General features: G+C 48.2%; 1 protein-coding gene across 1 annotated transcript; it reads left to right on the top strand.

The window, feature by feature from the left end:
- Positions 1-660: 660 nt before the first annotated feature.
- LOC117440514 (NLR family CARD domain-containing protein 3-like) lies at positions 661-27,672 on the top strand. Its single transcript, XM_071202039.1, has 5 exons — positions 661-1,918; positions 5,928-6,024; positions 10,908-11,205; positions 12,732-13,014; positions 25,886-27,672. The coding sequence occupies exons 2-5, from the start codon at positions 5,942-5,944 to the stop codon at positions 27,670-27,672; spliced, it is 2,451 nt and encodes an 816-aa protein (XP_071058140.1). The 5' UTR covers positions 661-1,918; positions 5,928-5,941.
- The last annotated feature ends 117 nt before the right edge of the window (positions 27,673-27,789 follow it).

The raw sequence follows: 27,789 nt of genomic DNA, 5'->3' as shown, positions 1-27,789 counted from the left end.
GTACTTCTACTTTTACTCAAGTACAGGATCTGAGTACTTCTACTTTTACTCAAGAACAAGATCTGAGTACTTCTACTTTTACTCAAGTACAATATCTGAGTACTTCTACTTTTACTCAAGTACAAGACCTGAGTACTTCTACTTTTACACAAGTACAAGATCTGAGTACTTCTACTTTTACTCAAGTACAGGATCTGAGTACTTCTACTTTTACTCAAGAACAAGATCTGAGTATTTCTACTTTTACTCAAGTAGAGGATCTGAGTACTTCTACTTTTACTCAAGAACAAGATCTGAGTACTTCTACTTTTACTCAAGATCTGAGTACTACTACTTTTACTCAAGTACAATATCTGAGTACTTCTACTTTTACTCAAGTACAAGACCTGAGTACTTCTACTTTTACACAAGTACAAGATCTGAGTACTTCTACTTTTACTCAAGTACAAGCTCTGAGTACTTCTACTTTTACTCAAGTACAAGATCTGAGTACTTCTACTTTTACTCAAGTACAGGATCTGAGTACTTCTACTTTTACTCAAGTACAATATCTGAGTACTTCTACTTTTACTCAAGTACAAGACCTGAGTACTTCTACTTTTACTCAGAGAGAGAGAGAGAGAGAGAGAGAGGCCACGGAACGCCGAGTGGTGTGTACTGACAGACCCAGCTGTTGCGTGGGTTGCTACGGATACAGTAGCAATAAAGCCAGCGCTCACCGCACTGAGTACGACTTTTCCACATGCGAACACAACTCGTCCCGTCATGCCCGCCTCATGCCCGCTCCTCACAGCAGCGAGACCCGCAACGTCCCCCCGACACGGCGCCCGGACCCCACGCAGTCACTTCCTGGTTGCTAACAAACGCCACATAAACACTGATGTTCTGCTGTAACGGTCGTGGACCAATCAGAGCACACTGGGCTCACAGGGGGGGGAGGAGCTCCAACGAGGCGTGTAGGACAGAGAGTGAACACACAGACTCCTCAGAGACGCTGTGAGAAACCAACGTGAGTTTGGAACATCGAACAATGTGAATCTGTTCCAGTCGACCTCAACGATGGAGCGATGATCAGGAGAATTGGCCGTGACCTTTAAGGGGAACTTCGTGCATCTTTTGAACTATAGCACTCTTGATAGTAAAACCGTTATTATTGGGGGACACCGAGACCCTTAGACAGCGAAAACTTAAATTTGAAACCAATGCTACCGAGACCCCATCCATAGCAGCTAACCAATCAGATTCAAGAGAAGAATCGTTAAATTGCCCAGCCGAGATCACAACACGATGGACGTGAAACTTTGAGGCCCGAGGAAAAGGACCCCAGGGGTCCCTAGCACCCTAGGCACCACCTGCGTATCCCTAACAACACAGCTCCGTGAGTCTGAGTCCCTCACCCTGTTCCAGTCCCGCCTCAAAACCCACCTCTTCAACTCTCTATCCATAAGCCCCGCCCCCTCTCAATCAACTTCCTCCTGACTGCTTTTCTGTTGTGTTTTTGTTTTGTTTGTCTACCCTCCCTCCCAAATGTAAAGCGTCTTTGGGTTCAGAAAAGCGCTATATAAAATTAATATTATTATTATTATTATCCCCAGATTGCAGAGCGACGGGAGGCGTGACAAGGCCTGACATCCCTTTCAGAAGAATTGACCGAGAACACAGGAAGTGAAGATCCCTTTTGCAGGATGCTGGAATCCGTGTTTGAGAAATGGCCCTGTCCCGATTCACATCCTACTATCTACCAGACTGAGAAACAGCACTCACTAAACACAACCTCGTGCAGCACCAGCCCTTGCCTCAACGGGACACACGCAACAGAGACGACGCAGGGAAAGGGGGGTCGTCTGACTCCTCCCCTGGCTGGGAGCTTCCCCTCATGGCGTTGACGGACGAAGCAGAAACATTGGACTATAACGGCGTAAGGACTCACGTGAGAAAGTGAACAACCCGATTGAAATTTAAACATTTAAATTGTTATGCCTTCCATTTATGCTGCACTTTCTTTTTGGCTTTTATCTTACATTTGAACATTTTGTATTTTCAATTAAGTTTTATACTGAGTATTTATTTGTTCTGTCTTTGTATACATGTATGTATGTAGGTAGGTACGTGTATGTATGTGCATGTGTACATGTGGGTATACATATGAGTATATGGGTACAAGTATTACTGTTACTATTCTTTATTCCCTTATCTATACATTTTATTTTAATATTATCTTCTATATTACTTTACTTTTACCTATACAGGTATCTATCTTATTTATTTAGTTAGTTATTTATTTTACTAGCTAGGACCGGGAGGGGGGGAAAGGGGAAAAATAAATAAAAATATTGACTGTATAAATGTAAACTCATTGTGCCTGACTCAATAAAAAAAAGTAAAAAAAAAAAAATGGTATACTGAGTATAAACACACCCTGAGTGGAAAACGACTGAGGCACTTCCCCCCCCCCCCCCTCATTGCAGCTAATAGGGGAAGCACAGAGTTCCTCTTCCACAGAAGTCATACTTGCAACAGTTGGTGTTCAAACTGTTGCGTAAAAAGCAAAGATAGCGGAACTGCAGACCGACTCAGGACTGAAGAGGAAGAGGTTAAGATTAAGATATATCTTTATTGTCTCCCTGAGGAGAATTGTGTCTTGGGCATCGAGAAAAGAAACAAAGCGTTCAGGTCAATCAGCCATAGATACAGGGCAGAGGTCACATGGCGAGGAAACAAACACGAAACAGGGACAGCACCTCGTGTCCGTCAGATTGCACACATCCCTATCGTGTCCATACCATTTACCCATAATGCACTTCCCCTATTGAACCTTCTCCATTGCACACACTACAATGTGAACATTGCCCCTCCCAACAACTGCTAACAGCATAATCACGATTGTTCCTGCCTGTTCAGCAGCTTGATCGACAGCGGAGCAAAGGAAACGTATACCTGTTCGACCTACAGTTTGGTAATCCATGCCTTCAGCAGCTCAGACTCTGACCTGAAGAGAGTCTGAGTGGACCTGAAGAGAGTCTGAGTGGACCTGAAGAGGGTCTGAGTGGACCTGAAGAGAGTCTGAGTGGACCTGAAGAGAGTCTGAGTGGACCTGAAGAGAGTCTGTGTGGACCTGAAGAGAGTCTGAGTGGACCTGAAGAGAGTCTGAGTGGACCTGAAGAGGGTCTGAGTGGACCTGAAGAGGGTCTGAGTGGACCTGAAGAGAGTCTGAGTGGACCTGAAGAGAGTCTGAGTGGACCTGAAGAGGGTCTGAGTGGACCTGAAGAGGGTCTGAGTGGACCTGAAGAGAGTCTGAGTGGACCTGAAGAGAGTCTGAGTGGACCTGAAGAGAGTCTGAGTGGACCTGAAGAGAGTCTGTGTGGACCTGAAGAGAGTCTGAGTGGACCTGAAGAGAGTCTGAGTGGACCTGAAGAGAGTCTGAGTGGACCTGAAGAGGGTCTGAGTGGACCTGAAGAGAGTCTGAGTGGACCTGAAGAGAGTCTGAGTGGACCTGAAGAGAGTCTGAGTGGACCTGAAGAGAGTCTGAGTGGACCTGAAGAGGGTCTGAGTGGACCTGAAGAGAGTCTGAGTGGACCTGAAGAGAGTCTGTGTGGACCTGAAGAGAGTCTGAGTGGACCTGAAGAGAGTCTGAGTGGACCTGAAGAGAGTCTGTGTGGACCTGAAGAGAGTCTGAGTGGACCTGAAGAGAGTCTGAGTGGACCTGAAGAGGGTCTGAGTGGACCTGAAGAGAGTCTGAGTGGACCTGAAGAGAGTCTGTGTGGACCTGAAGAGAGTCTGAGTGGACCTGAAGAGAGTCTGAGTGGACCTGAAGAGGGTCTGAGTGGACCTGAAGAGAGTCTGAGTGGACCTGAAGAGAGTCTGAGTGGACCTGAAGAGAGTCTGAGTGGACCTGAAGAGAGTCTGAGTGGACCTGAAGAGGGTCTGAGTGGACCTGAAGAGGGTCTGAGTGGACCTGAAGAGAGTCTGTGTGGACCTGAAGAGAGTCTGAGTGGACCTGAAGAGAGTCTGAGTGGACCTGAAGAGGGTCTGAGTGGACCTGAAGAGAGTCTGAGTGGACCTGAAGAGAGTCTGAGTGGACCTGAAGAGAGTCTGAGTGGACCTGAAGAGAGTCTGTGAGTAGACCTGAACAGGACACATGTTTCTTGATGCTGATTCTAAACAGTCTTCCAACACTGACCTGGTTTCACTGAAGAGCCTTGAAAATGTCAAATTAAATTTAAATTTTAGATTATACATCTGGGACTAAATCGTACGGAGCCCTGGACGGTTCATTGAGAGAAACATAAATAAAACGTGGCCACGTGGCCACGTTTTACTTTCTCGTTCGCACGAGTTAATAAAGCGTGGGCACAAGTTACTAAAGCGTGCGCACGAGTTAATAAAGCGTGCGCACGAGTTAATAAAGCATGGCCTCGTTTTATTTAAATTGAGGGATTCCTGTCCGTGACTCTCAGAATCTGCTGCTGCCCACAGCTGTTTTATAGAAGGAAAACATCCTTCACTTTATGAAATCTCTGCGGCACCAGTGGCCTGTACTACGAAGCAGGATTTGCTATTTACACTATTCATTCATGAAGTATGACGCTGCGCTGTCAGCACGCGTCTCCATGTTTGTGATTGGTCAAATGTTGGTAACCCCGTCACTTTCACGTGAACGCGCTCTCAGCCGGACAGAGAAACCCTGGTTGATTTGCTGAGTTGATAACCAGCTTCGTAGGACCGCTTAGCGACATCGCGTTTGTTAGGGTTAGTTAAGCCGGGTAAATCAAACATATCCAGGGTCTGTTGAACTGGCTTCGTCGTACAGGGCGCTGGAGGCAGTAACGTGTACCTCAGCAGAATCTGAGAAGAGCAGCACCAGCTGCAAAGAGCGGTGCCTTTTACGAAGGAGATGTCCTGTCACCGGGGCGCATGATGTGTGTGTGTGTGTGTGTGTGTGTGTGTGTGTGTGTGTGTGTGTGTGTGTGTGTGTGTGTGTGTGTGTGTGTGTGTGTGTGTGTGTGTGCGTGCGTGTTCGGTGTGTTTGTGTGTGTCCGACACCCCCGGCATTTGTTTTCAAATTACCACGAACAGTAATTTACACAAATCTGGTTCTCCATAGTTATATGTGTATTCCCAAGTGAAAGAAATTCGTTTAATCTTAATCTCGATGTGCTATAGTCCTGCCGGAGTGCACCGGAACGAACGATACTCTCATAAACAAATGCCCACACACACACAAAATGAGGCCACGCTTTAGTAACTCGTGCGCACGCTTTAGTAACTCGTGCGCACGAGTTACTAAAGCGTGCGCACGAGTTATTTATTTTTCTCTCTATGAACCCTCCAGGGCTCCGTAAAATCGCCCAAATTGGAAAAGATATATAACAGTACATGTTTTGATATATATGTTGGGCTATAAAAAACATGTGCATGAAAAGTAATTGGGAGATTTAAAAAAAATCAAAAGATTCTTCCCATAGATTTGAACTGCATTGTAACTTAGTTATGAGGGAACTTATGTTTCATATTTTCAATGATATATCAAAAGCACATTTCTTATCAGTTCACAAAGGACCTCATTTTAATTAAAGTCCGTAACTGCTTTCATGTAATTAACATTTTAAGCCAAACAATTATATTTGTTCTAAACCTAAAGACGTTTTGTTGAATGGCTGGTGAGCGCAGTTCAGGTGTGTGGGATATCGTGCGGGGGCTGGGCTGTAAATGACCTGCGGATGTTCATTGAAGTGACTGTTTGTGTGTGCTGTGACACACTAACACACCCTGTGTTTCTGTGTGGTTCTGGGGCTGTGGGGAACACTCTGGGCTGATCCGGTTCTGTTCAGGCTCCAACAAGGTTCCTGAATCTCCGAGAGGAGGAGCACTACCTGTGACGTGAAGCTTGTGGTAATGAATGAGCATGTTGTTGTGTTTGTGTGAAGGCGGGGGCTCTGCTATGGATCAGTGTGAGGACGGAGAGGAGGAAGCCCCCCCCTCGAAAAGCTCTGGGGAACATGACAGCCAGACCAAAGCTCAGAGGTGAGATCTCCACCTGTGCATCTTCTCCATGTCACAGCTCAATACATTTGATTTATACAGCACACTTTAAAGAGAACGTCACACTGTAAAATATTACCATGATTTCACAATATTTAGCTGTAATTCTACAATAAATTACTGTTTTACCACTTTACAGTCTTTACCTGTAATGTTCACAATATAATACTGTAATTGTTAATGTCACAGTGAAATCAATGCAGGCACAGTTAATTACTGTGAATGTACAGGATAAATGATTACCAGGATTTCACAGCATGTTACTGTATTATTTCACAGTAACATGCTGTATTCAGACCATCCTCTGTGATAACACAACAAATGTACGGCCCGTCTACACTACAGCGTCGACAGCGTCGAAAACTCCAATCTGCCCATTCACTTTCAATGGGTTGACGTCACGTAGCCTCGCTTTTTCGCCGAACTGAATTGTGGGTAGCAGAGCGGTCCGTCTCCGCCGTCTCCGGCGTCAGAAGTTGAATGTTCAACTTCTGACGCCGGAGACGCCAGAGTAGCCAGCGCCAGCCAGCGCCAGCCAATCAAACCGCGTCTAAGCTGGGAGAGATATCCCGCCGTTCATTTCTATATTTCAAAAAAAGTCGGAGGAGAAACTAACTATCGCCGTAGCAAATCACCCGGTTTTGTATGACCAGACCCTCTTCACCTACCGGGATACAAACCGGAGGAACCAGCATGGAGGGAGGTGGCAGAGGCAGTGGGGGAAACTGGTAGGGTTTCGCCTGTTTGGGGAGTTTATATATATATATATATATTGCTCGCATAAAATCCCCGGGGTTTTTTGCTCTGTATGTCGGGGGCGGGAGATTCATGTGATTGGTTGTTGGTCGTGTTGCTTGAATAAAATCCCCAAGCTCCAGACACGCCCAGCTCCAAGCTTTTTTTGAAGCTGTAGTGTGGACGCTCCGTAAGTGATTTTCTTGCTTTTATCACCCTTGCTTGGCTTTAAATACTAATTTATTTATTTGGTGCCGGTTTTACTTAAATTGAAAGGGGCACTGCTGCATGCCTTAAAATAAACGATGCAACATATAAATCTATGTAAAATTGAAATTGTTGTCTTGGCTTAGTGTTTTCAGGTGCTTCCTGGGCACTGAGACGGGCGCGAAAGCCAAAAAGAGGCATGGCAATTTAAACCTCCATGTCAGCACATTCTTCAGATTTTTTTTTACTTTGAGTGGATGTCTGTGTAGACATGTGTTACGTGCTCCCCTCCTTGTTTTCTTTTCTGTCTCCCTGGCTCCGCCTCTGCCCAGGTGCACCTGGTCTGCTCCTGGCTCCGCCTCTGCCCAGGTGCACCAGGTCTTCCCCTGGCTCCGCCTCTGCCCAGGTGCACCAGGTCTTCCCCTGGCTCCGCCTCTGCCCAGGTGTTCCAAATTCCACTCAGCCGTGTATATAAAGAGAAGCTGGAGGAGAAGGATGTCTCGCCTATCCTAACGCCGGGAGACACTCTCCTCAGAATACCTCTTTGCCATTTTGAGCTGTAGGCCATATTTTTGCAGATGTGTTTATGTTCAGCCTGGAGGACCTGGTAGTCCAGTGTTCGCGGCTTCATTTTGTTTCCCATTGGGTTTATAATTGATTTCTGGTTGGGGGGGGAGCTCTGGGTCCTACGGCCCGTGGTGTGGCTGGCTCGGGTTCCCTGCTTCTGTGTGTTCCCTTTGGCCAGTCCTCCAGACCTCTTTTTGTTTCCCGTTTCACTTGAGTGAGCAAACGGCTGATTATCAATAAATGCTCGTTACCAAGTACCGGTTATTGCGTGTATTCTGTCATGTTGCGGGTCTCAGCACGAGCCACTACCGCGGAGTCGAGGTTGGGGCCGTAACAACATTTCCAAGACACTGTGAAATGTACTTTGCACTTCAATGGAGTAATAAAAAGTTAAAATGGGCATTTTCTTTGTTGATTGAGCTGATTGAATTGTGGTACAATCCCAGTCAAATTTACAATATATTATCGTATTATTTAAAAATAAAGGACGGTCAGTAGCATGCGAGGTGGAACAGGTGGGTCTTGAGGCATTTCCTAAAGACTGAGAGTGATGCCGAGGTCCGTCTGTTCTCTGGAAGCTGATTCCACAGACGTGGACCCAGGGAGGAGAAAGCACGGTGACCATGGTGACCAGTTTTGTCCACGGAACAGCCAGGAGATTGGAGCTGTCTGACCTGAGTGTGCGTGAGGTATGGGAATGTTTTCTGGTTAGCCGTTCCTGTAGGTAGGGGGGGCCGGTGTGGTTGATGGCGTTGAAGACCATTATGAGGACTTTGTAGTTGATCCGGTGTGTTACAGGGAGCCAGTGGAGTGAGTGAAGGATGGGGGGATGTGCTCTGATTTGCGTGTTTTTGTGAGTATCCGGGCGGCACCGTTTTGCACATATTGTAGTCTCTGAGTGTTTTTTGCTGGAATGCCTGCAAGCAGAGAATTGCAGTAGTCAATGCGGGAGGTGATGCATGGAGCAGTTTTTCTGCATCCGGCTTGGTGAGGGAGTGTCGCATTTTGGAGATGTTCCTCAGGTGGTAGTACGAGGCTTGGCAAACCGTCTTTGGGTGCCTTTACACGGGAACGTTTGCGTTTACGCACGTAGGGTAGAAGGGGGTAAGTTGAACCTCCCCCTGTAACCAGGCAACGCCTTATAGTTGTAATCAAGTGACCAGAAATGATGCAAGCTCCTCCCATTTCTCCCTGCCTGTGAAAGAGAGATGCTCATTGGTTTATTGCTTGTAAAAGTACATTTTCTAGATGTCAGCTATATCGGCTGTCATGTCAAAAAAAAGTATCCAGGTTTAAACACATATATTGTATCTGTTGATGTATTACACCATGTGAATCATTAAGCTAAAGAGTGAGGTGGGGTGAAGTGAACCACGGGCCGTGGGGTGAAGTGAACCACGGGCCGTGGGGTGAAGTGAACCACGGGCCGTGGGGTGAAGTGAACCACGGGCCGTGGGGTGAAGTGAACCACGGGCCGTGGGGTGAAGTGAACCACGGGCCGTGGGGTTAAAGTGAACCACGGGCCGTGGGGTTAAAGTGAACCACGGGCCTTGGGGTGAAGTGAACCACGGGCCGTGGGGTGAAGTGAACCACGGGCCGTGGGGTGAAGTGAACCACGGGCCTTGGGGTGAAGTGAACCACGGGCCTTGGGGTGAAGTGAACCACGGGCCGTGGGGTAAGTTAAGCCAGTTGTTCAATGGAGAAATGAATGAAAGCAGGCCAAGTTGATAATAAGAGCTCATTGGAGGCTACATTTAAAGTTGAATTTACCCTGTGTTTGATCGAAGGTGTATGAAATTGTATCACCATTTGTATGATTACTTTTCCGTTTAACATTTAAAAAAAAATCGAATAAATTCAATCGAAATTTATATTAAAAATATTTTAAAAACTAAGCTTGTATTTGGTTTGTTATTTATTGTTTATAGTTACCTTTAAGATGTGTTGTAGGTATGCCCAGGTTTGAACAGTGGTTCAATTTACCCCCTGACCTGGATCAACGTACCCCTACGCTGGGGCAAGTTGAGCCCCAGTTGTTAGAAGTAATATGTTCACTGCCCTTGATCAAATATGAATTCTTATCATTGCCATTGATAGGCGACATCCTGAATTATAGGTGTGAGCTTTCATTTTACTACGTGTCATTTCTCCTTGCTCAGAGGACAGCATAACTAAAGAATGGCTCAACTTACCCTCTCAACAAGGATCTGTTCATTATGATGGTGGCAGTTGGAATAATGGATGGATGGCTTTCAGTAGGCAGGTGGGGATAGGATCAAGGGCGCAGCTCGATGAGGTCATTGCTGAGATGGTTTTGAAAGCTCAGCTTGCGAGACCTCCGTGAAGCAGTTTAGGGTTGGTGCATCTGGTGGAGCGAGTTCAGGATGTTGGGGAGAGACAGGTTGGGTTGAGGTCCAGGATGTTGGGGAGAGACAGGTTGGGTTGAGGTCCAGGATGTTGGGGAGAGACAGGTTGGGTTGAGGTCCAGGATGTTGGGGAGAGACAGGTTGGGTTGAGGTCCAGGATGTTGGGGAGAGACAGGTTGGGTTGAGGTCCAGGATGTTGGGGAGAGACAGGTTGGGTTGAGGTCCAGGATGTTGGGGAGAGACAGGTTGGTTTGAGGTCCAGGATGTTGGGGAGAGACAGGTTGGGTTGAGGTCCAGGATGTTGGGGAGAGACAGGTTGGGTTGAGGTCCAGGATGTTGGGGAGAGACAGGTTGGTGGGTTGTTGAGGTCCAGGATGTTGGGGAGAGACAGGTTGGGTTGAGGTCCAGGATGTTGGGGGAGAGACAGGTTGGTTTGAGGTCCAGGATGTTGGGGAGAGACAGGTTGGGTTGAGGTCCAGGATGTTGGGGAGAGACAGGTTGGGTTGAGGTCCAGGATGTTGGGGAGAGACAGGTTGGGTTGAGGTCCAGGATGTTGGGGAGAGACAGGTTGGGTTGAGGTCCAGGATGTTGGGGAGAGACAGGTTGGTTGAGGTCCAGGATGTTGGGGAGAGACAGGTTGGGTTGAGGTCCAGGATGTTGGGGAGAGACAGGTTGGTTGAGGTCCAGGATGTTGGGGAGAGACAGGTCGGCCAGTTGTCCTGTATCTGCGCTCAAGCTTCCGACCCTCTGATCTGTGCGCTCTGAGCTGGTCAGTGGTCCATGGGGCAGAGCGCCATGGACCACTCAGCTTACTTCAGGTGCCAGCCTGTCCAGGCACTCATGCAGGGTGTTATTATACCGGTGCACATGCTCTTCAAGTGAGAGTGCAGCATGGGGCCTGGAAGAAGAGAGGGCAGACGTTAGCTGACTGTGGTCTGTGTCAAGCTCAGCACTCATTGTTCACTCACAGCTATGTGTGGTGTGTTCCAGCCAAGAGCAAACAACACATTCTGCTGGACCTGGACCTGGACCTGGACCTGGACAGGGATCTGAAGAAGGACTTGGACCTGGATCTGAACCGGAACCTGGTCCTGAACCTGGTCCTGAACCGGAACCTGGTCCTGAACCTGGTCCTGAACCTGGTCCTGCTCCTGAACCTGGTCCTGAACCTGGTCCTGAACCGGAACCTGGTCCTGAACCTGAACCTGGTCCTGAACCTGGTCCTGAACCGGAACCTGGTCCTGAACCTGTGTCCAGTAACCAGCTTACTGCCGGAGACCAGAACCAGGTGTGTGAGTCTCTCTCTACCATCGGCCCTAACTGTATCCCACTGTCACAATATCCAATCTGTCCAGTTCAGGTCCAGGTTGTTTCTTTGTACCAGCGGGGAGACTTGGTTTGCAGACAAAATAAAAGGTGTCCATCGTGACACAAGCGTCAAGCAACACAGACACATTGAAAACCACTAGCACAGACAAAGCTGTTTTTAAACCTCTTGGTTCTACACCTTTAGGAAGATTAACCTCCGGGCCGAAGGAAGAAGCTGAAATTCAGGTTGCAGGGGTGGGAGTCTTCATTAAACATGGAGTTAGACAGCCTCTGTAACTGTCTGATGAGCAGGGGCTCCAGGTTTAGCCGTGACTCACCAATCAGTCTGCTAGACCAGGGGTTCCCACACGTTGCCATGCCAAGGACCCCATATAGCATTATTCTCTGGCGGGGACCCCCCTGTTGCAATTTTAAAAAAAATGATGAGTTATGATGGAAAATATGACATTATGACAATACATTTTCTTAATATATATGTGTACTAATAATTAATAATCAGTTATTCTTCTAAAATGTTTTTGTATTTATCTTTTGTTTCTCATTCATTACATTCATTGTGTCTTCTGTTATAAACATTCTTAGCACAATAGTCAACAGTAAACATATTTTAAAGCATTTTTAAAGTGATTTCTGTCTTTATAATATTGTATAATCTTGAACAGTAATATGAACAATTAACATTTATTTTTATCATTTTTGAAAGCAACTTATGCCTTAATAATATTATATATAATATTCAACAGTAATATTAACAATAAACATATTTATATTCATATATATAAACAACAATATTTGCTACATCCGTGCTCTCATCCAGCTGCAGAGCGAAATGTTCACTCGCTCTCACTTGCTCCAAAAGCTGAGCAGATACTCAGTTTCACTCTCAGTAGCGGCAGCTCCATTCTGATTGGCTTGAAGGCGGTCGTGTGATTTAAAAAAAATGTTATAAATAGAAAATATTAAAAGATTGGCATCAAAGGACACATATATTGATAGATATGCAGTAATTAATAACATCTACAACCACAAAAAAATGTAAGTTTAAAAAAATAAGAAAGTTCCCCTTTTCCTCAAACTTTGCGTGACCCCCCTGGCGCCCCCTGGCGGCCCCCCGGGGGGTCGGGGCCCCCACTTTGAAAAACACTGTACTCGACCATTTTATGATCTGACTGAGACAGTTTCTGCTCTTTAAAGTCAGGTTACCAAGACATGAAAGAAAAAGACAGAATTGACTGTGCTGACGGTCTTCAAGTTTAGGATTGACTTCCTGAATGTCTTTCTTGAAGTCTAAGGTATTAAAACAAGTTTAGAACCGATTAGGGCATTTACTAACTCCACATCTGAATCGAAGCCATCCAAAGTCACATGGCAGCTGTCCTTTGGAACCCGAAGGCCTGTTATGGTTTTCAAAAGTACAAAAATACAATACAACAACATATTGTTCTGTAAGATAAATATGTCTTTCTTGGTATCTTTGCTCTGCAGGGAGAAAAGATGGAGACACCTAGAAAAGTCCTATTAACAACTTTAAAAGATTTGAGGGAAAATGAGTTTAAAGAATTCAAGTGGTGCCTGGAGAAGAAGGTCCTAAAATTCCCAGGAATCCCAAAGAGTCGACTCGAGAAAGCAGCAGACCGGATGGACACAGTGGATCTGATGCTGCCATACTACGGCATACACACCATTAAAGTGACCATAGAAGTTTTGAAAGAGATCCCGAGGAATGATCTTGTAGAGGAATTATCAAAAATCCCATCAGACCCTGAAGGTAGGTCTTTAAAAATGGAGTGTTACCAAAAGATAACGTTTTTTATTTTTCACAGCCATGCATCATGTGTTTAGACTCCTGATATACCCCTCGGAGAACCATCACCTCCACATGGTGTTGGGAATGAGGTACCCCTGAAAGCAGAGAGGTTCCAGGTGAGGGGTAGTCAAACCTTTATAGATCAGCATCTTAGGAAGCCAATGACCTTTCCTGGGTTAGGAAGTTTGGGTTTCGGTCAAATTGTCCAAAATATATCGCCTTTCGTCTCTTCCTACCCACAATTCCTTAACCTCTGTGAAACATGTTGGGGTTAATGATAGGAAGATTCATCAGGACTTAGGAAAAGAAACTGCCGTGCTTTGAGAGTCCGACCGCACTGACACTATCCAACGTCATTATGATTAGCAGCCGATGCTATTAAGAAGGAGAAGACGCTTTGATATATCTCTCACAGGCTCCGCCCTCTACTGGACTCTATGGGTACTCTCTTACCCCGCAAGCATTCTCCCACTGAGACTTCTATAGACGTAGCCGGCCCTGGGCGGGCCTACCTGAATGCGCGCGCATCACACCGTATAAAAGGAGGCCTCGCCTCCTGACTATCATCCTTTTCTCTTCAGCAGCGGAAGTGATTCCACGAGAGACTACGACGTTTGAAAGAAGAAGAAAGAGTTATCATACCTCCAGGGAGTCACCACTGCTAGAGACCCGGGCCTGTCCTTCGTGCCCTGGTTGAAATAGCGGGCGCCGATCCCCACCACCTTGCTTCGAGTGGTTGGGGGACCAGGATATGGCCTGAGGCGGTGCCATTCACGTTCGCCATTCCTTCCGGGTCTGGCGTCCATGGAAGTCCACCGCCCAGGGCTGTACTCTCCCTGGATGATGATCGTGGCGGCGGATGTGTGGGCTACTCACTTATTGCTAGAGATGCCCCCGCCTCACCAGGTCAGAGCGATTATTGGGCCGCAAGGCCGAATAAGTAGCTTGGTCCACGGGCCTTGCCCCAGGCCCGGTTCCCCCGGGGACCGGTGCTCGGTGGCTTCACGTGATATAGGGTCTCCCCTACTTCATCACAGGCCGCCACCGCTGCCCGCCGTGTGATGTCCCTGGGATATCACGCCGCGTGGCACTTTCCAAAGAGGATCGTGTTGATCTCCTGGGAGCCCCCGTGTTTACGGAAGGGCTCTTTGGATCGATCTCCTTGCTCACGGGATGAGGATTAGTCGCAGCGTAGCTGCTTCTTGCCCATCCCCAGCAGAAGAAACACTGTCCTACACTCCCCGCCCCTGCTGTAAACCCCAGTATAGGGAGCCAGCAGGTGGGCGTGTGCACGTGAGTGGAATAAACCGAGTGCTGTCAAAGCACTGTGCGGGTTCAAGAGACGCTATTGCCGGCGTGCTGTTGTCAGAAAACAAACCTTGCCTAGTATAATGGCTCCGATTAATGCATTTCACCGTTGCAATGGGAAATACAGCGTTAATACGTGGGCGCGCGGCCCTCGTGAGAGTGGCCGCGGTGCGTTCAGGGACCCCCGCAGGAGAACGGTGGTCTACGTTTGTAAACTCTAGTTCTGGAGGGAGGGGTGTGTGTGTGGGAAAAATGCATTCAGTAAAGACTATTGCATTTATCCCAGAGTAAGAGTCATTTCTCTCCACAATTCCACTTTCCCCCATAATGTCCGGTTCAAAGAGACGGCATTGTGACGGCGCTTGCGGCCCCCCTCCCCCGAGGGCGGGCCACGGTGCGTTCAAAGATCTCAGTAGAGAGGTGAGACGAAGGGAGAGGTGCAGGCACGGAGATCCCGTGCCCGCGGCGCCCTCCACCTCTTCGGCCCACTCCGTGGAACCGGCGTGCCGGCACTCACGGGGACGGGTTTTCCGTCTTTAGGGATCTGGCTGGCGGGGGGGAGAACATCTCTCCGCCCGGGACGAGGGGGCAAATCCCGCCTCCTCCCTGTATAATGCACAGATCACTACGTTTTCTAATAAGAATGAGGTTGATCTGTATCCAAATCTAAGTGTATTTTGTTTCCACAAAGGCTACACTAACCCCCTAAACGCACCAGGAGCGTCTGCGCCGCGTTACGTTGCGGCTGCGCCACGCTGCGACCTCCTCCTGCGACCTAACACACCAGGCGCGTTTCAAAACGTTGCGGAAGCGGAGCGTCGTGTGTGCAGCCTCGCAGTTCTTAATTAACTTTAAAACATTAATATGTAGTTGTTACCTTCCACTCCACAAACTGCAGCGACTAAAACCCAGGCCTTGTCCTTTCTGATGTTGTCCTTGTAAAAAGCATCGGTTACATCGTATACAATGGTGTGTTTCTCCACTTCCATTATGAACACCTCGTCGTCCATTGTGCGCATCGTAGTGGAGGTGTTGTGATGAAGGAGGGGGGTCTGCTAAATTAGTATATATGCGGGATGGGCCTGGATGCTCACCTTTCCACTTCCTGCGAGGGGGGGCTGCCTGCTCGACCTTACCTTACGGCTGCGCCGCGGCAAAAATAGGATTCATCCTAATTTTAGAGAAGCGCTGCGCCGAGCCGCTTATGGGACGCGTCTGAGCCGTAATGCGGCGCGTGTGGTGGAATAGCACCCATTGACTAGAGTGGCCGCGATCCTTACGACCGCCGCGGCGCGGCCGTAACGCGGCGCAGACGCTCCTGGTGCGTTTAGGGAGTTAGGCCTACACACAATGTTAACCGTACAAATTCCCCATTCGCTGCCCCAGCTGTAGCTCCTGTAAAGGAGGCGGCTAGTGGGCATGCGCAGATGAGAGGGATGAACCGCAGGGAGTGCTATCTAAAGGAGAGCGCTATGCGGGTACAGGGACATTATAGCCGGCGTATTGCTGTCAGAGAACACACTACGCCTAGAGCAAAGACTCCAATGCAGTTTACCCGTAGTGGTAAAGGCTGCATTATGGCGGAGTCCGCACTCACACAAGAGCGCGTGGCGGTGCGTTCAGGGACCTTAGTAAAACACACTACGCCTATAAATACTCCGATTAATGCTGTTTACCGTAGTGGTGAGAACAGCATTAGGGTGGAGCGCGCGCTCGGTGCGTTCAGGGTCCTCAGTAAATAATCGGCCCATTCTGTGTCAACCCTCCAGGGGCAAATCTTCCCTTCGCGGGGAGTTTTTGCGGTGGAACGGGTCACCAGAGAGTATCACAGCTTCATAGCTGCTGCCCCACAGCTGAGGGCCTGTCCATTAACACAATGTTCTGGGGAATGGAAACTCAGCTGTGTGCTAACAAGGTGGATGGACAGGACGCTGGAACGGGGCTATTCACTCCAGTTCTGCAGCGTCCCACCCCCTTTTATGGGCATGCGAGAGGTGAAGCTATCCTCTCGAGAGAGGATGAGTTTCCTCTCAGCAGAGATTCAGGCTCTGGTGCAGAAACAGGCTGTGTCTGTTGTGCACCCTCAGCGCAGGGAAGAGGGTCTTTATTCCATATACTTCCTGGTTATCAGGAAGACAGGGGAATTCAGACCTATTCTAGATCTCCGCGGCCTGAATGGCCACATTTCCCGCAGGAAATTCTGCATGCTAACTATGAAACAGTTACTGGGGCTGGTGCAGCCAGGCGATTGGTTCACCACCATCGACCTGAAAGACGCGTACTTTCATGTAGAAATTGCTCCAGAGCACAGAAAGTATCTGCGTTTTGCCTTCCAGGGAATAGCCTACGAGTCAACAGGCTGCCGTTCGGCTATTCCCTATCCCCACGCACATTCAGCAAATGTGTGGCCACAGCGCTTCAACCGCTGTGCGCAGACGGCATGAGAGTTTTCTTTTACATAGACGACCTCATAGTCATGGCTGGGTCACGGGAACAGGCAATGTTTTGCACAGCACAATTCATCACACACCTAACTAGATTAGGCTTCGCCATCAATTGGAAAAAGAGCACCCCCATACCTCACCAACGGGCGTTGTATTTGGGTGTGGTGCTCGATGCGGGCGCGCCACCCTACGCGCCACCCTGTCAGAGAGCAGACGTGCGTCCCTTCTTCAGGGGGTACGCAGACTGCGACAGGGGGCAACAGTGACAGCTTTTACTGTCATGCAGACGCTGGGTCTCATGGCGGCTGCTCACATGAGGGTCCCGTTAGGGTTACTGCATATGCGCCGCCTGCAGAGGTGGGTCTCCAGCCTGCGCTTGGATCCCAAGAGGCACAATCAATCAATCAATCAATCAATGTTTATTTATATAGCCCAATATCACAAATGTTACATTTGTCTCAGTGGTCTTCACAGTGTGTACAGAATATCAGTATGACAATACGACACCCTCTGTCCTTAGACCCTCACATCGTACAAGGAAAAACTTCCAAAGAAAACCCAGTTTAAAGGGAAAAATGGGAGAAACCTCAGGGAGAGCAACAGAGGAGGGATCCCTCTCCCAGGACGGACAGACGTGCAATAGATGCCGTGTGTAAATTGAAAAGATAATACATTTGCAACATAGGTAGTCCAGATGTTTGGAAATGCATGTGTGTATAATAGGAAGATGAATCCACGAGGATATCCATCCAGGACCTATGATCCAGGACCACAGCCACGACTCAAGATCCAGCGCTCGCGATCCAGGACACAGGACCGCAGGATCATCCATGACTCCGGATCCCAGCGTATATAGACACCAAAAAGAAAGACATTTGGGGAAGCTGGGTTAATCGGAACATGAGTGTACACGGGTATAGACAGAGAGAAGGAAGAAGTAAGATGTCCCCCGACAAACTAAGCCTATATCAGCAAAACTAGGGGCTGAATCTAATCAGCCCTAACTATAAGCTTTATCAAAAAGGAAGGTCTTAAGCGCACTCTTAAAAACGGATAGGGTGTCTGCCGCCCGAACACAAACTGGAAGCTGATTCCACAAATGTGGAGCTTGATAAGAAAAGGCTCTGGCTCCCATTGTACTTTTAAAGATTCTAGGAACAACCAACAACCCTGCATTCTTGGAACGCAATGCCCTAGTAGGACAGTAGGGTATAATGAGTTCTTTAAGGTAAGATGGCGCCTGCCCACTAAGGGCTTTGTAGGCGAGAAGAAGAATTTTAAATTCTATCCTGTGTTCTATAGGGAGCCAGTGTAAGGCAGCCAGAACAGGAGTAATGTGGTCCCTTTTCCTAACTCTGGTTAGTACACGAGCCGCAGCATTTTGAATCAGCTGAAGCGACTTGATTGACTTCTTGGTACTCCCTGATAATAAAGAGTTACAATAATCCAGCCTAGAAGTAACAAATACATGGACTAGTTTCTCTGCATCGTTTTGAGGCAAGATATGCCTGATTTTTGCAATGTTACGTAGATGGAAGTAGGCGGTCCTTGAAATTGATTTTATGTGGGCGTTAAAGGATAAATCCTGATCAAATATAACACCAAGATTCCTTACAGTCTCACTGGAGGCCAAATTAATGCCATCCATAGTTAGTATGTCTTTAGATAATTTGTTTCGTAGATTCTTCGGGCCAAGTACAATAACTTCAGTTTTGGTCGTGTTTAACATCAAAAAGTTTAAGGTCATCCACGTTTTTAAGTCCTTAAGGCAGTCTTGAATTTTATTTAGATGATTAATTTCATCAGGCTTGATTGATAAATATAGTTGAGTATCATCCGCATAACAATGAAAGTTTACAGAATGATTCCTTATAATATTGCCTAACGGAAGCATATATAATGTGAACAAAATAGGTCCGAGCACTGAGCCCTGTGGCACTCCATGGCTAACTTTGGTTTGCGTGGAAGATTCATCGTTAACACGTACAAACTGAGAGCGTTCAGATAGATAGGACCTAAACCAGCCTAAAGCAGTTCCCTGTATGCCAACTAAGTGCTCTAGTCTTTGCAATAGGATATCATGGTCGATAGTATCAAATGCAGCACTAAGATCGAGCAAAACAAGAATAGAGACAAGTCCCTTGTCTGAGGCTATTAGAATATCATTTGTGACTTTAACCAGAGCTGTCTCTGTGCTATGATGTGTTCTAAAGCCAGACTGAAAATCTTCAAATAAATCATTGTTTTTTAAGTAATCACACAGCTGTTTTGCGACCGCTTTCTCAAGAATTTTTGAGAGGAACGGAAGATTAGAAATAGGTCTATAGTTGGCTAAAACCTCTGGATCGAGGTTGTGCTTTTTAAGAAGCGGTTTTATCACTGCTACTTTGAATGATTGTGGAACATAGCCTGATAATAAAGACATATTCATAATATTTAATAAAGAAGTGCTAATTAATGGAAAAACTTCCTTCAACAGCTTAGTTGGAATTGGGTCTAACATACACGTTGATGGTTTAGAAGAGAGAATCATTGAATGTAATTGTTCAAGGTTAATGGCTGAAAAGCATTCTAGTTTACTATCTAGTGTAATATTAGAACTTACGATTCCGGGAGCTGTTGATAACACTATACTGGTCGAAGGCAAGAGGTCATTAATTTTGTTTCTAAGAGTAACAATTTTATCGTTAAAAAAGCACATAAAATCATTACTACTGAGTGCTAAGGGAATAGAAGGCTCAATGGAGCTGTGGCTCTCTGTCAGCCTGGCTACAGTGCTGAAAAGAAATCTTGCATTATTCTTATTCTCATCTATTAATGAAGAGTAGTAGGCTGCTCTCGCTTTACGCAGTGCTTTCTTATATTCATTGAGAGTAATATGCCAAATTAAACGAGATTCTTCAAGTTTAGTGGAACGCCATATCCTTTCAAGTTGTCTAGACTTTTGCTTTATTTTGCGGGTTTCGGCATTATGCCATGGAGCTAATCTATGTTGTTTTATTTTCTTCTTTTTCAAAGGAGCAACATAATCTAATTTTATTCGCAGCGCATCTATAGCACTATCAACAACATGATCAATTTGGGGTGGTGTACATTTTGTATAAGTTTCCTCCCCTACATGCAGACATGCTATCGAGTTAAGTATTGGTTGAATCTCTTCCTTAAATGTGGCTATAGCACTAACAGATAGGTTTCTGCTGCAAGAGCTTTTGACTAATGCTTTGTAGTCTAGTAACAGTACTTCAAAAGTTACTAAGAAATGGTCGGATAAAGCAGGATTATGCGGTTCGACTAATAGTTGCTCAATTTCAATACCATAAGTCAGAACAAGGTCGAGAGTGTGATTATAAGCAGTGGGTTGGTTTATTTACACTCTGACAGAAACCAACAGAATCTAATATAGAGTTAAATGCAACAGTAAGGCTATTTTTATCATCGTCAACATGAATATTAAAGTCACCTACGATAATTACTTTGTCTGTTTTAAGAACCAAAGTTGATAAAAACTCAGAGAATTCTGATAAGAATTCTGAATAAGGACCTGGTGCACGATACACTGTAACAAATAAGATTGGCTGCAAAGTTTTCCAGGTCGGATGCGTAAGACTAAAAACGAGGCTTTCAAAAGAGGTATAATTACATTTTGGTTTAGTATTGATAAGTAAACTTGAGTCAAAGATTGCTGCAACTCCACCTCCTCGGCCCGTGCCTCGAGCAATATGAGTGTTGACATGGCTGGGTGGAGTGGCCTCATTTATGCTGACATATTCTTCATGTCTCAACCAAGTTTCAGTGAGACAGCATATATCAATATTATAATCTGATATTAAATCATTTACCAATATTGCTTTAGATGCTAGAGATCTTATGTTTAAGAGACCACATTTAATCTTCCTGTTTTGTTGCACTGTAGTAGTTGTTACATTTACTTTTATTAGGTTATTATGTATGACACCTCTATTAGGTTTTACCTTAAATTGTCCTTGGGCAGACACACACACAGCTAATATTGGGTATTTTATTGGGTTCGGGATTCCTATGGGTGACTGCCTAGGAGAGAGCGCAGAGAAGCGTGTAAGACTGCGACTCTGCCTCCTGGTCTCAACTCCAGTTTGTCATGGATTACGTCCACAAAGCCCTGAAATGTTTGCCGAAATGAGATCTGCACCTTTCAAAGTAGGGAGAATGCCGTCTCTCTTAATCAGACCAGGTTTTCCCCAGAAGGCTGTCCAATTATTTACGAAGCCCACATTGTTTGCTGGGCACCACCAAGACAACCAGCGCTGAAATGATGACATGCGGCTATACATGTCATCATTGATCAGATTGGGGAGGGGACCAGAGAAGATTACGGTGTCCGACATTGTTTTAGCATAACTACACACCGAATCCACATTAACTTGTGCATTCTGATTGGCGTAAACGAACATCATTACCACCGACGTGAATAACAATCCTACTGTATTTACGTTTATCTTTAGCCAGCAGTTTAAGATGCGCCTCAACGTCGCCCGCTCTGGCCCCCGGAATGCATGTGACTGTGGAGGCTTCGGTCTCTAAATTCACGTGTCTCATAATAGAGCTACCAATAACCAGAGTTGGCTTCTCAGCGGGTGTCTCGCTGAGTGGGGAATATCTGTTAGATACGTGAACGGGTTGGTGGGGACCTGCGGGTTTCGCGTTATGCCCCTTCTGAACAGTCACCCAGCCTCCCTGCTGCTCGGGAGTTGCCGGGGGACGGCTAAGAGGAGCTACATTTTGCCGGTCCGCACATGCTAACATGGGCTTTACTTTAACTGAGTTACTTTCTAAGATGCGGAGCCGGGCTTCTATGGCTATGATTCCCGCCTCCAACCTAACAACTATACTACATTTAACACATGTATCCTTACCAGTAAGGGAGGCCGGGAAGTAACCAAACATGAGACAGGAAGAGCAGGAAATAGCACCAGAAGGTGGGGAAAGAGCCATGGCTAGCTATCAAGCTAAAGTAGCTACCGTTAGCAAACCCGAAAAGAGTGTAGGCAACTGTGGAGTTACAGTCGCTAAGAGAAGGAGAGTTGTGAGTGCTTAAGCTGTAGTAACGTGTGATTACAACGTCAGGCAGTTGCCGTGATCAAGAGTTTTAAAACGATCGATTAAGTTTAAGTTAATAAGCTATCAGCAACAGAACAGGCACACGGGATACCCGGAGATGAAAACAACAACAACCGGAAGTTTACAACGTGCAACGTGCTCACCGCAATAGGTTCCTCCTTCCGCTCACAAGCGGCGGCTGGTGACCATACCCCCCTCAGTGAGGGGCAACCTCCGGTTTTGGGGGTCCCCGGATCACCTCCGGAGGGGGTCTCCACTGGGACGGGTGACCTCCTACATCACAGTGTTCACGGATGCATCCGGAACAGGATGGGGAGGGACCTGCCTGAAGAGGGCTATAGGTGGGCGCTGGGCTCTAACAGAGCCTCGACACAGCAACCTCCTAGAGCTACGGGCGGTAGTGTTAGTCCTCCGGCATTTCAGGCCCCTAATTCAAGGGAGGCATGTAATGGTCAGGATCAACAACAGCACCACAGTGGCTTATATCAACAGGCAGGGCGGAGTTCGATCCGCCGCCTTGTTGGCCACAGCGGAGAGGCTGTGGTTATGGGCTTCAGAGGTGGTGTTATCTCTGAGAGCCCTCCATATCCCGGGACTGGAGAACGGGGGAGCCGACCTCATGTCGAGGGGCGGCCCCCTGCCAGGCGAGTGGGTGCTTCACCCGAAGGTGGTGAAGCAGATCTGGGCCCAGTTCGGGAGAGCGGAAGTGGATCTGTTCGCCAGCCGGCGAAACAGCCACTGTGCCCTGTGGTTCTCCGTGGCTCGGAGCGACGACCCACCCTTGGGGGTGGACGCGTTTGCACACGAGCCATGGCCAAGGAAGCTGCTCTACGCCTTTCCACCGCTGCGTCTCATTCTCCCCCTCCTGGGGAGAGTGAGGCGAGAACGTCTGTCAGTCATCCTAGTGGCTCCGGACCGCGTCGGGGCTCCGTGGTACTCAGAGATGACACAGATGAAGGTGGGCCAGCCCTGGGCGGTTCCCCAGTTCTGGGGGGCGATGTCTCAAGAGGCAGGTGCAATCGGGGCGTTACCCACTCTCGGCCGTCCTCTCCAGGCTTGGCTCCTGAGAGGGACAGGTTGAGACAGGGTGGATTGTCTGATCCAGGCAGCTAGAGCTGGATCCACCACAGCCTGTTACAGGCTGAGGTGGCTGGGATTCCAGCGATGGTGTGAGGAGAGGAGAATAGAGCCCCTATCTTGTGAGTTAGGCTCTATTTTATCCTTCTTACAGTTACTGGGGGACAGAGGGCTTGCGCATTCAACAGTGAAGGTGTATGCAGCAGCCATCCCGTCCTGCCATGAGGGATTTGCGGCAGGTCAGCCTTTAGTCAACCACTGATGTCGCGGTTTTTACAGGGGGTCAGGAGGCTGCGCCCAGTAGTGCACGCCTCCACCCCACAGTGGGACCTGCCCCTAGTGCTCGAGGCTCTGGCCTCTGGGCCGTTTGAGCCTCTGGAGCTCTCCTCTCTGAAAGCATTGTCGTGGAAAACAGCTTTGCTTCTTGCCTTAACGTCAGCCAAAAGAGTGTCCGAGTTAACTGCTCTGTCGGTGCACCCGAGCTGTTTACAGATTCGGGGTGACCGGAGCGGCGCGACACTCAGACCGAACCCCTCCTTTGTGCCCAAGAGCCTAAGGAGTGCGTTCAGGTCGAGGGCTATTCAGTTGGGGGGTTTTAGGCTTCCCCCCCATGTGGGACCAGGGAAGCTAAACTGCACCTCCTCTGCCCGGTGCGTGCGCTAGCATGTTATGTAGAGCGCACGGCTGCCCTTAGACGCACCGAACAGCTGTTCGTGTGCTTCGGGGGCGGGGTGATCGGGAAAGCTCTGTCCAAGAAACGCCTGGCAGGCTGGCTCTGCGAGTGCATTGCACATGCCTACGGACAGGCAGGGAGAGCCTGCCCCACGGGGTTTGTGCACACTCCACACGGGCTGTGGCTGCGTCAACAGCCTTATTCAACGGTGTGAGTGGAGGATATATGCACAGCGGCGTCTTGGTCGACGCCAGGCCCCTTCATAAGGTTTTATCTCTTGGACATGTCGGGCTCTTTCTCCTCGTCTGTACTTGCGGGGGCAACACAGGACTGGTAGGGGGGAGGGGGGTTGTGGGTCAGTTGGCATCTGACCCCCTCCCTGGACGTAATGCACCTTCGCTGTTCTCAGGCCTTCGGAGGGTCCCGGGAGGGGCGGGGGTGGCGCACTGGGCCCTTACAGGGCTGGAGGGCTGCTCTCCTCCTGCCGAGAGCAGGAGGGGGGGAGCCCTCCACACTTTAGTCCACACACTCGACACGGGGTCAGTGTTTGAGTGTGGGGCAGGGGCTCTGGCGCTCTCCCTGTTATCCTTAGGGATTCAGGGAGGCAGGCGTGTAGTTAGCCCTTTCGGGGCCGAGGGGGCTCTCCCCATCCAGGGTGGGGGGGTCCCCCGGCACTGTTTTTTGAGCACACTTTTTGCGAGGTAAGTGCAGCAGGGTGTGCTCTGTCAGCCACAGCCCAGATTTCTCCTCGGTTACAACCGGGTTAAAGGAGAAGGTGGGGCAGCAGCTGCTGACCATAATAGCCGGTCAGGGGCAGTAGAGGGCGGAGCCTGTGAGAGATATAACGTCGGGTTACGTAGCGTAACCCTTGTCATATTAGCACAGGCGGAGCCCTCTACTCGGGGCACTGTCTGTCCTATTCCGCTCGCTGAAGAGAAGTGTAGGATGATAGTCAGGAGGCGAGGCCTCCTTTTATACGGTGTGATGCGCGCGCATTCAGGTAGGCCCGCCCAGGGCCGGCTACGTCTATAGAAGTCTCAGTGGGAGAATGCTTGCGGGGTAAGAGAGTACCCATAGAGTCCAGTAGAGGGCTCCGCCTGTGCTAATATGACAAGGGTTACACTACGTAACCCGACGTTTCATCCCAAAGGGGAAATTCAGCTCAGTTGTTCACTCGGTCGTGGTAACACACAGTACGATACACACACATGCACAGGACAGGTGAGAGAGGCCTGAGCAAAACAGGCGGCCAGTCTGTCCAGCGCCAGGGAGCAGTTGGGGGTTCTGTGCCTTGCTCAAGGGCAGTAGGTGAACTGGCACCTCTCCAGGAACCAGTCTACACTCCGTATTATTTTGGTCCGATCGGGACTCCAACCGGCGACCCTTCGGTTCCCAACACAAATTCCTGCAGACTGCGCCACTTAAACACTCTGCTGCATTGGCTGGGAATCTAACCGGGCATCCGGGTGAGAATTCTACCACTGAACCACCAATGCTATATTAACGAGTTCATCCTGGTGGGACATTGGAGATATGTAATACAAGTGGGTGATGCTAAAAGCCAGCGTTGGGGAGGGGATGGCTCAGAGGAATGGCCAGAAAGTCATCAGTGTGCTCTGAAATGGCAGTGAGTCCTTGAGTGCTACGTTTTCCCAGGAAACGGCCATTTCTGTTTGGAATGAGGTTCGTCCTGCCGAACTGTCAGATCTCTCAGGAGGAGGAGTCATGGATAAACCCCGGCTGTTTCCCACAGTGTAGGTTAGCTGCTGACTCAGTCTCAGGATGTTGAATGGGACTGTCCTAGTCATTACTAATGGCCCAGCCGCCTACAGGTGGAAGGGGGTATTATTTGCCGTCCTACATGACTTGGTGAGGAAGGGACGGGTTATTACTGGGACCCCCCAGGGTGTCTTGTAGATGGTAGGCTACTGCAGGAGTATACTGCAACACAGTAAGAGCCATCCACTTCCTGTATAGCTGGAGAGAGAGCTGTGTCCACACCGTCAGTGGGTGTTGGGATCTGCTGGTAGCAGCAGGAATACGAGTCAGTCAGGTTTAGGGCCATGGTTCTCTGTGGGGTGGAACTTATACTGGACAATGTACGGATAAATATGCAACGAGATCCAGTGACTTGATATGAGGAAAATAACCTGCTATTTTGTCAGAAATGGGTCCAATTAGAAGGAAATCGTTTGATGTGTCTTTCGTGTAAATGTCTTTCTTATTCATTCAGATATTCTCACGAAGTGCCAAGGTGAACTCAAATCAAACCTGAAGGAAAAAATTGAAAATGTCACATTTATGGAAAAATCGTATTCCCTACATAAAATCTACACGGAGATCTACATCACCAGGGGAGACACCACAGAGGTCAACAAGGAACATGAGATCAGACAGATCGAACAAGCATCCAGTAAACCAGACAGACCAGAAACAGCCATCAGACAAGAAGACCTCTTTAAAGGCTCAACTGAAAGAGGTAAACCAATCAGAGCAGTGCTGACAAAGGGAGTGGCTGGCATTGGGAAAACAGTCTTAACACAGAAGTTCACTCTGGACTGGGCTGAAGGCAAAGCCCACCAGGACATCCAGTTCATATTTCCATTCACCTTCAGAGAGCTGAATGTGGAGAGTGATGAAAAGTACAGCTTGGTGGAACTCGTTCATCTCTTCTTCTCTGAAACCAGAGACGCAGGAATCTGCAGGTTCGATCAGTTCCCGGTCGTGTTCATCTTTGACGGTCTGGATGAGAGTCGACTTCCTCTGGACTTCCTCAACACTGAGGTCCTGACTGATATCACAAAGTCCACCTCAGTGGATCGGCTGCTGACAAACCTCATCAGGGGGAAGCTGCTTCCCTCGGCTCGCCTCTGGATAACCACACGCCCTGCAGCAGCCAATCAGATCACTGAGTTTGTGAACATGGTGACAGAGGTCAGAGGGTTCACTGACCCACAGAAGGAGGAGTACTTCAGGAAGAGATTCACAGATCAGGAGAAGGCCGGCACCATCATCTCCCACATCAAGACCTCACGAAGCCTCCACATCATGTGCCACATCCCAGTCTTCTGCTGGATCTCTGCTTCAGTTCTGGAGAACATGTTGGAAACTGAGGGAGGAGAGCTGCCCAAGACCCTGACTGAGATGTACATCCACTTCCTGGTGGTTCAGTCCAAAGTGAACGTCAAGTATGATGGAGGAGCTGTGACAGATCCACACTGGAGTCCAGAGAGCAGGATGAAGATGATGGAGGCTCTGGGGAAACTGGCTTTTGAGCAGCTGCAGAAAGGCAACCTGATCTTCTATGAGTCCGACCTGACAGAGTGTGGCATCGATATCAAAGCAGCCTCAGTGTACTCAGGAGTGTTCACACAGGTCTTTAAAGAGGTGAGAGGAACGTACAAGGACAAGGTGTTCTGCTTCGTCCATCTGAGCGTTCAGGAGTTTCTGGCTGCTCTTCATGTCCATCTGACCTTCATCAACTCTAGGGTCAACCTGCTGTCAGAAGAACCAACAACCTCCTGGCTGCCTAAACTCTTCAGAAACAAACCTAAACTAACACATCTCTACCAGAGTGCTGTGGACCAGGCCTTACAGAGTCCAAACGGACACCTGGACTTGTTCCTCCGCTTCCTCCTGGGTCTTTCACTGCAGACCAATCAGAAACTCCTACGAGGCCTGGTGACGCAGACAGGAAGTAGCTCACAGACCAACCAGAAAACAGTGAAATACATCAAGAGAAAGATAGGAAAGAACCCGTCTCCGGAGAAAAGCATCAACCTGTTCCACTGTCTGAATGAACTGAATGATCGTTCTCTATTGGAGGAGATCCAACAGTCCCTGAGTTCAGGAAGTCTCTCCACAGAGGATCTGTCTCCTGCTCAGTGGTCAGCTCTGGTCTTCATCTTGCTGTCATCAAAAGAAGATCTGGACGTGTTTGACCTGAAGAAATACTCTGCTTCAGAGGAGGCTCTTCTGAGGCTGCTGCCAGTGGTCAAAGCCTCCAGGAAGGCTCTGTAAGTGGAGATAAATCTATATTAACTAGGAACAGTTTGAGACATGAGAATAAAACTGTTTGTGTTCACTGCTGATCTTTCCCCAGGCTGAGTGGCTGTGAGCTGTCAGAGAGAAGCTGGG

This window comes from Pseudochaenichthys georgianus, unplaced genomic scaffold, assembly GCF_902827115.2.
Source record: "Pseudochaenichthys georgianus unplaced genomic scaffold, fPseGeo1.2 scaffold_1012_arrow_ctg1, whole genome shotgun sequence".
Classification (NCBI taxonomy): domain Eukaryota; kingdom Metazoa; phylum Chordata; class Actinopteri; order Perciformes; family Channichthyidae; genus Pseudochaenichthys; species Pseudochaenichthys georgianus.
The sequence above is the reverse complement of the archived record's forward strand: the minus strand, read 5'-3'. Positions and strand labels throughout refer to the sequence as shown.

What these genes read in the sequence shown, in the direction of transcription:
- LOC117440514 (XM_071202039.1), top strand. Translation starts at nt 5,942, where the DNA reads ATGGATCAGTGTGAGGACGGAGAGGAGGAAGCCCCCCCCTCGAAAAGC. An exon ending in AGCCAGACCAAAGCTCAGAG is followed by an intron (nt 6,025 to 10,907) that starts GTGAGATCTCCA and finishes GGTGTGTTCCAG; the next exon opens with CCAAGAGCAAACAACACATT. An exon ending in CTGCCGGAGACCAGAACCAG is followed by an intron (nt 11,206 to 12,731) that starts GTGTGTGAGTCT and finishes TTTGCTCTGCAG; the next exon opens with GGAGAAAAGATGGAGACACC.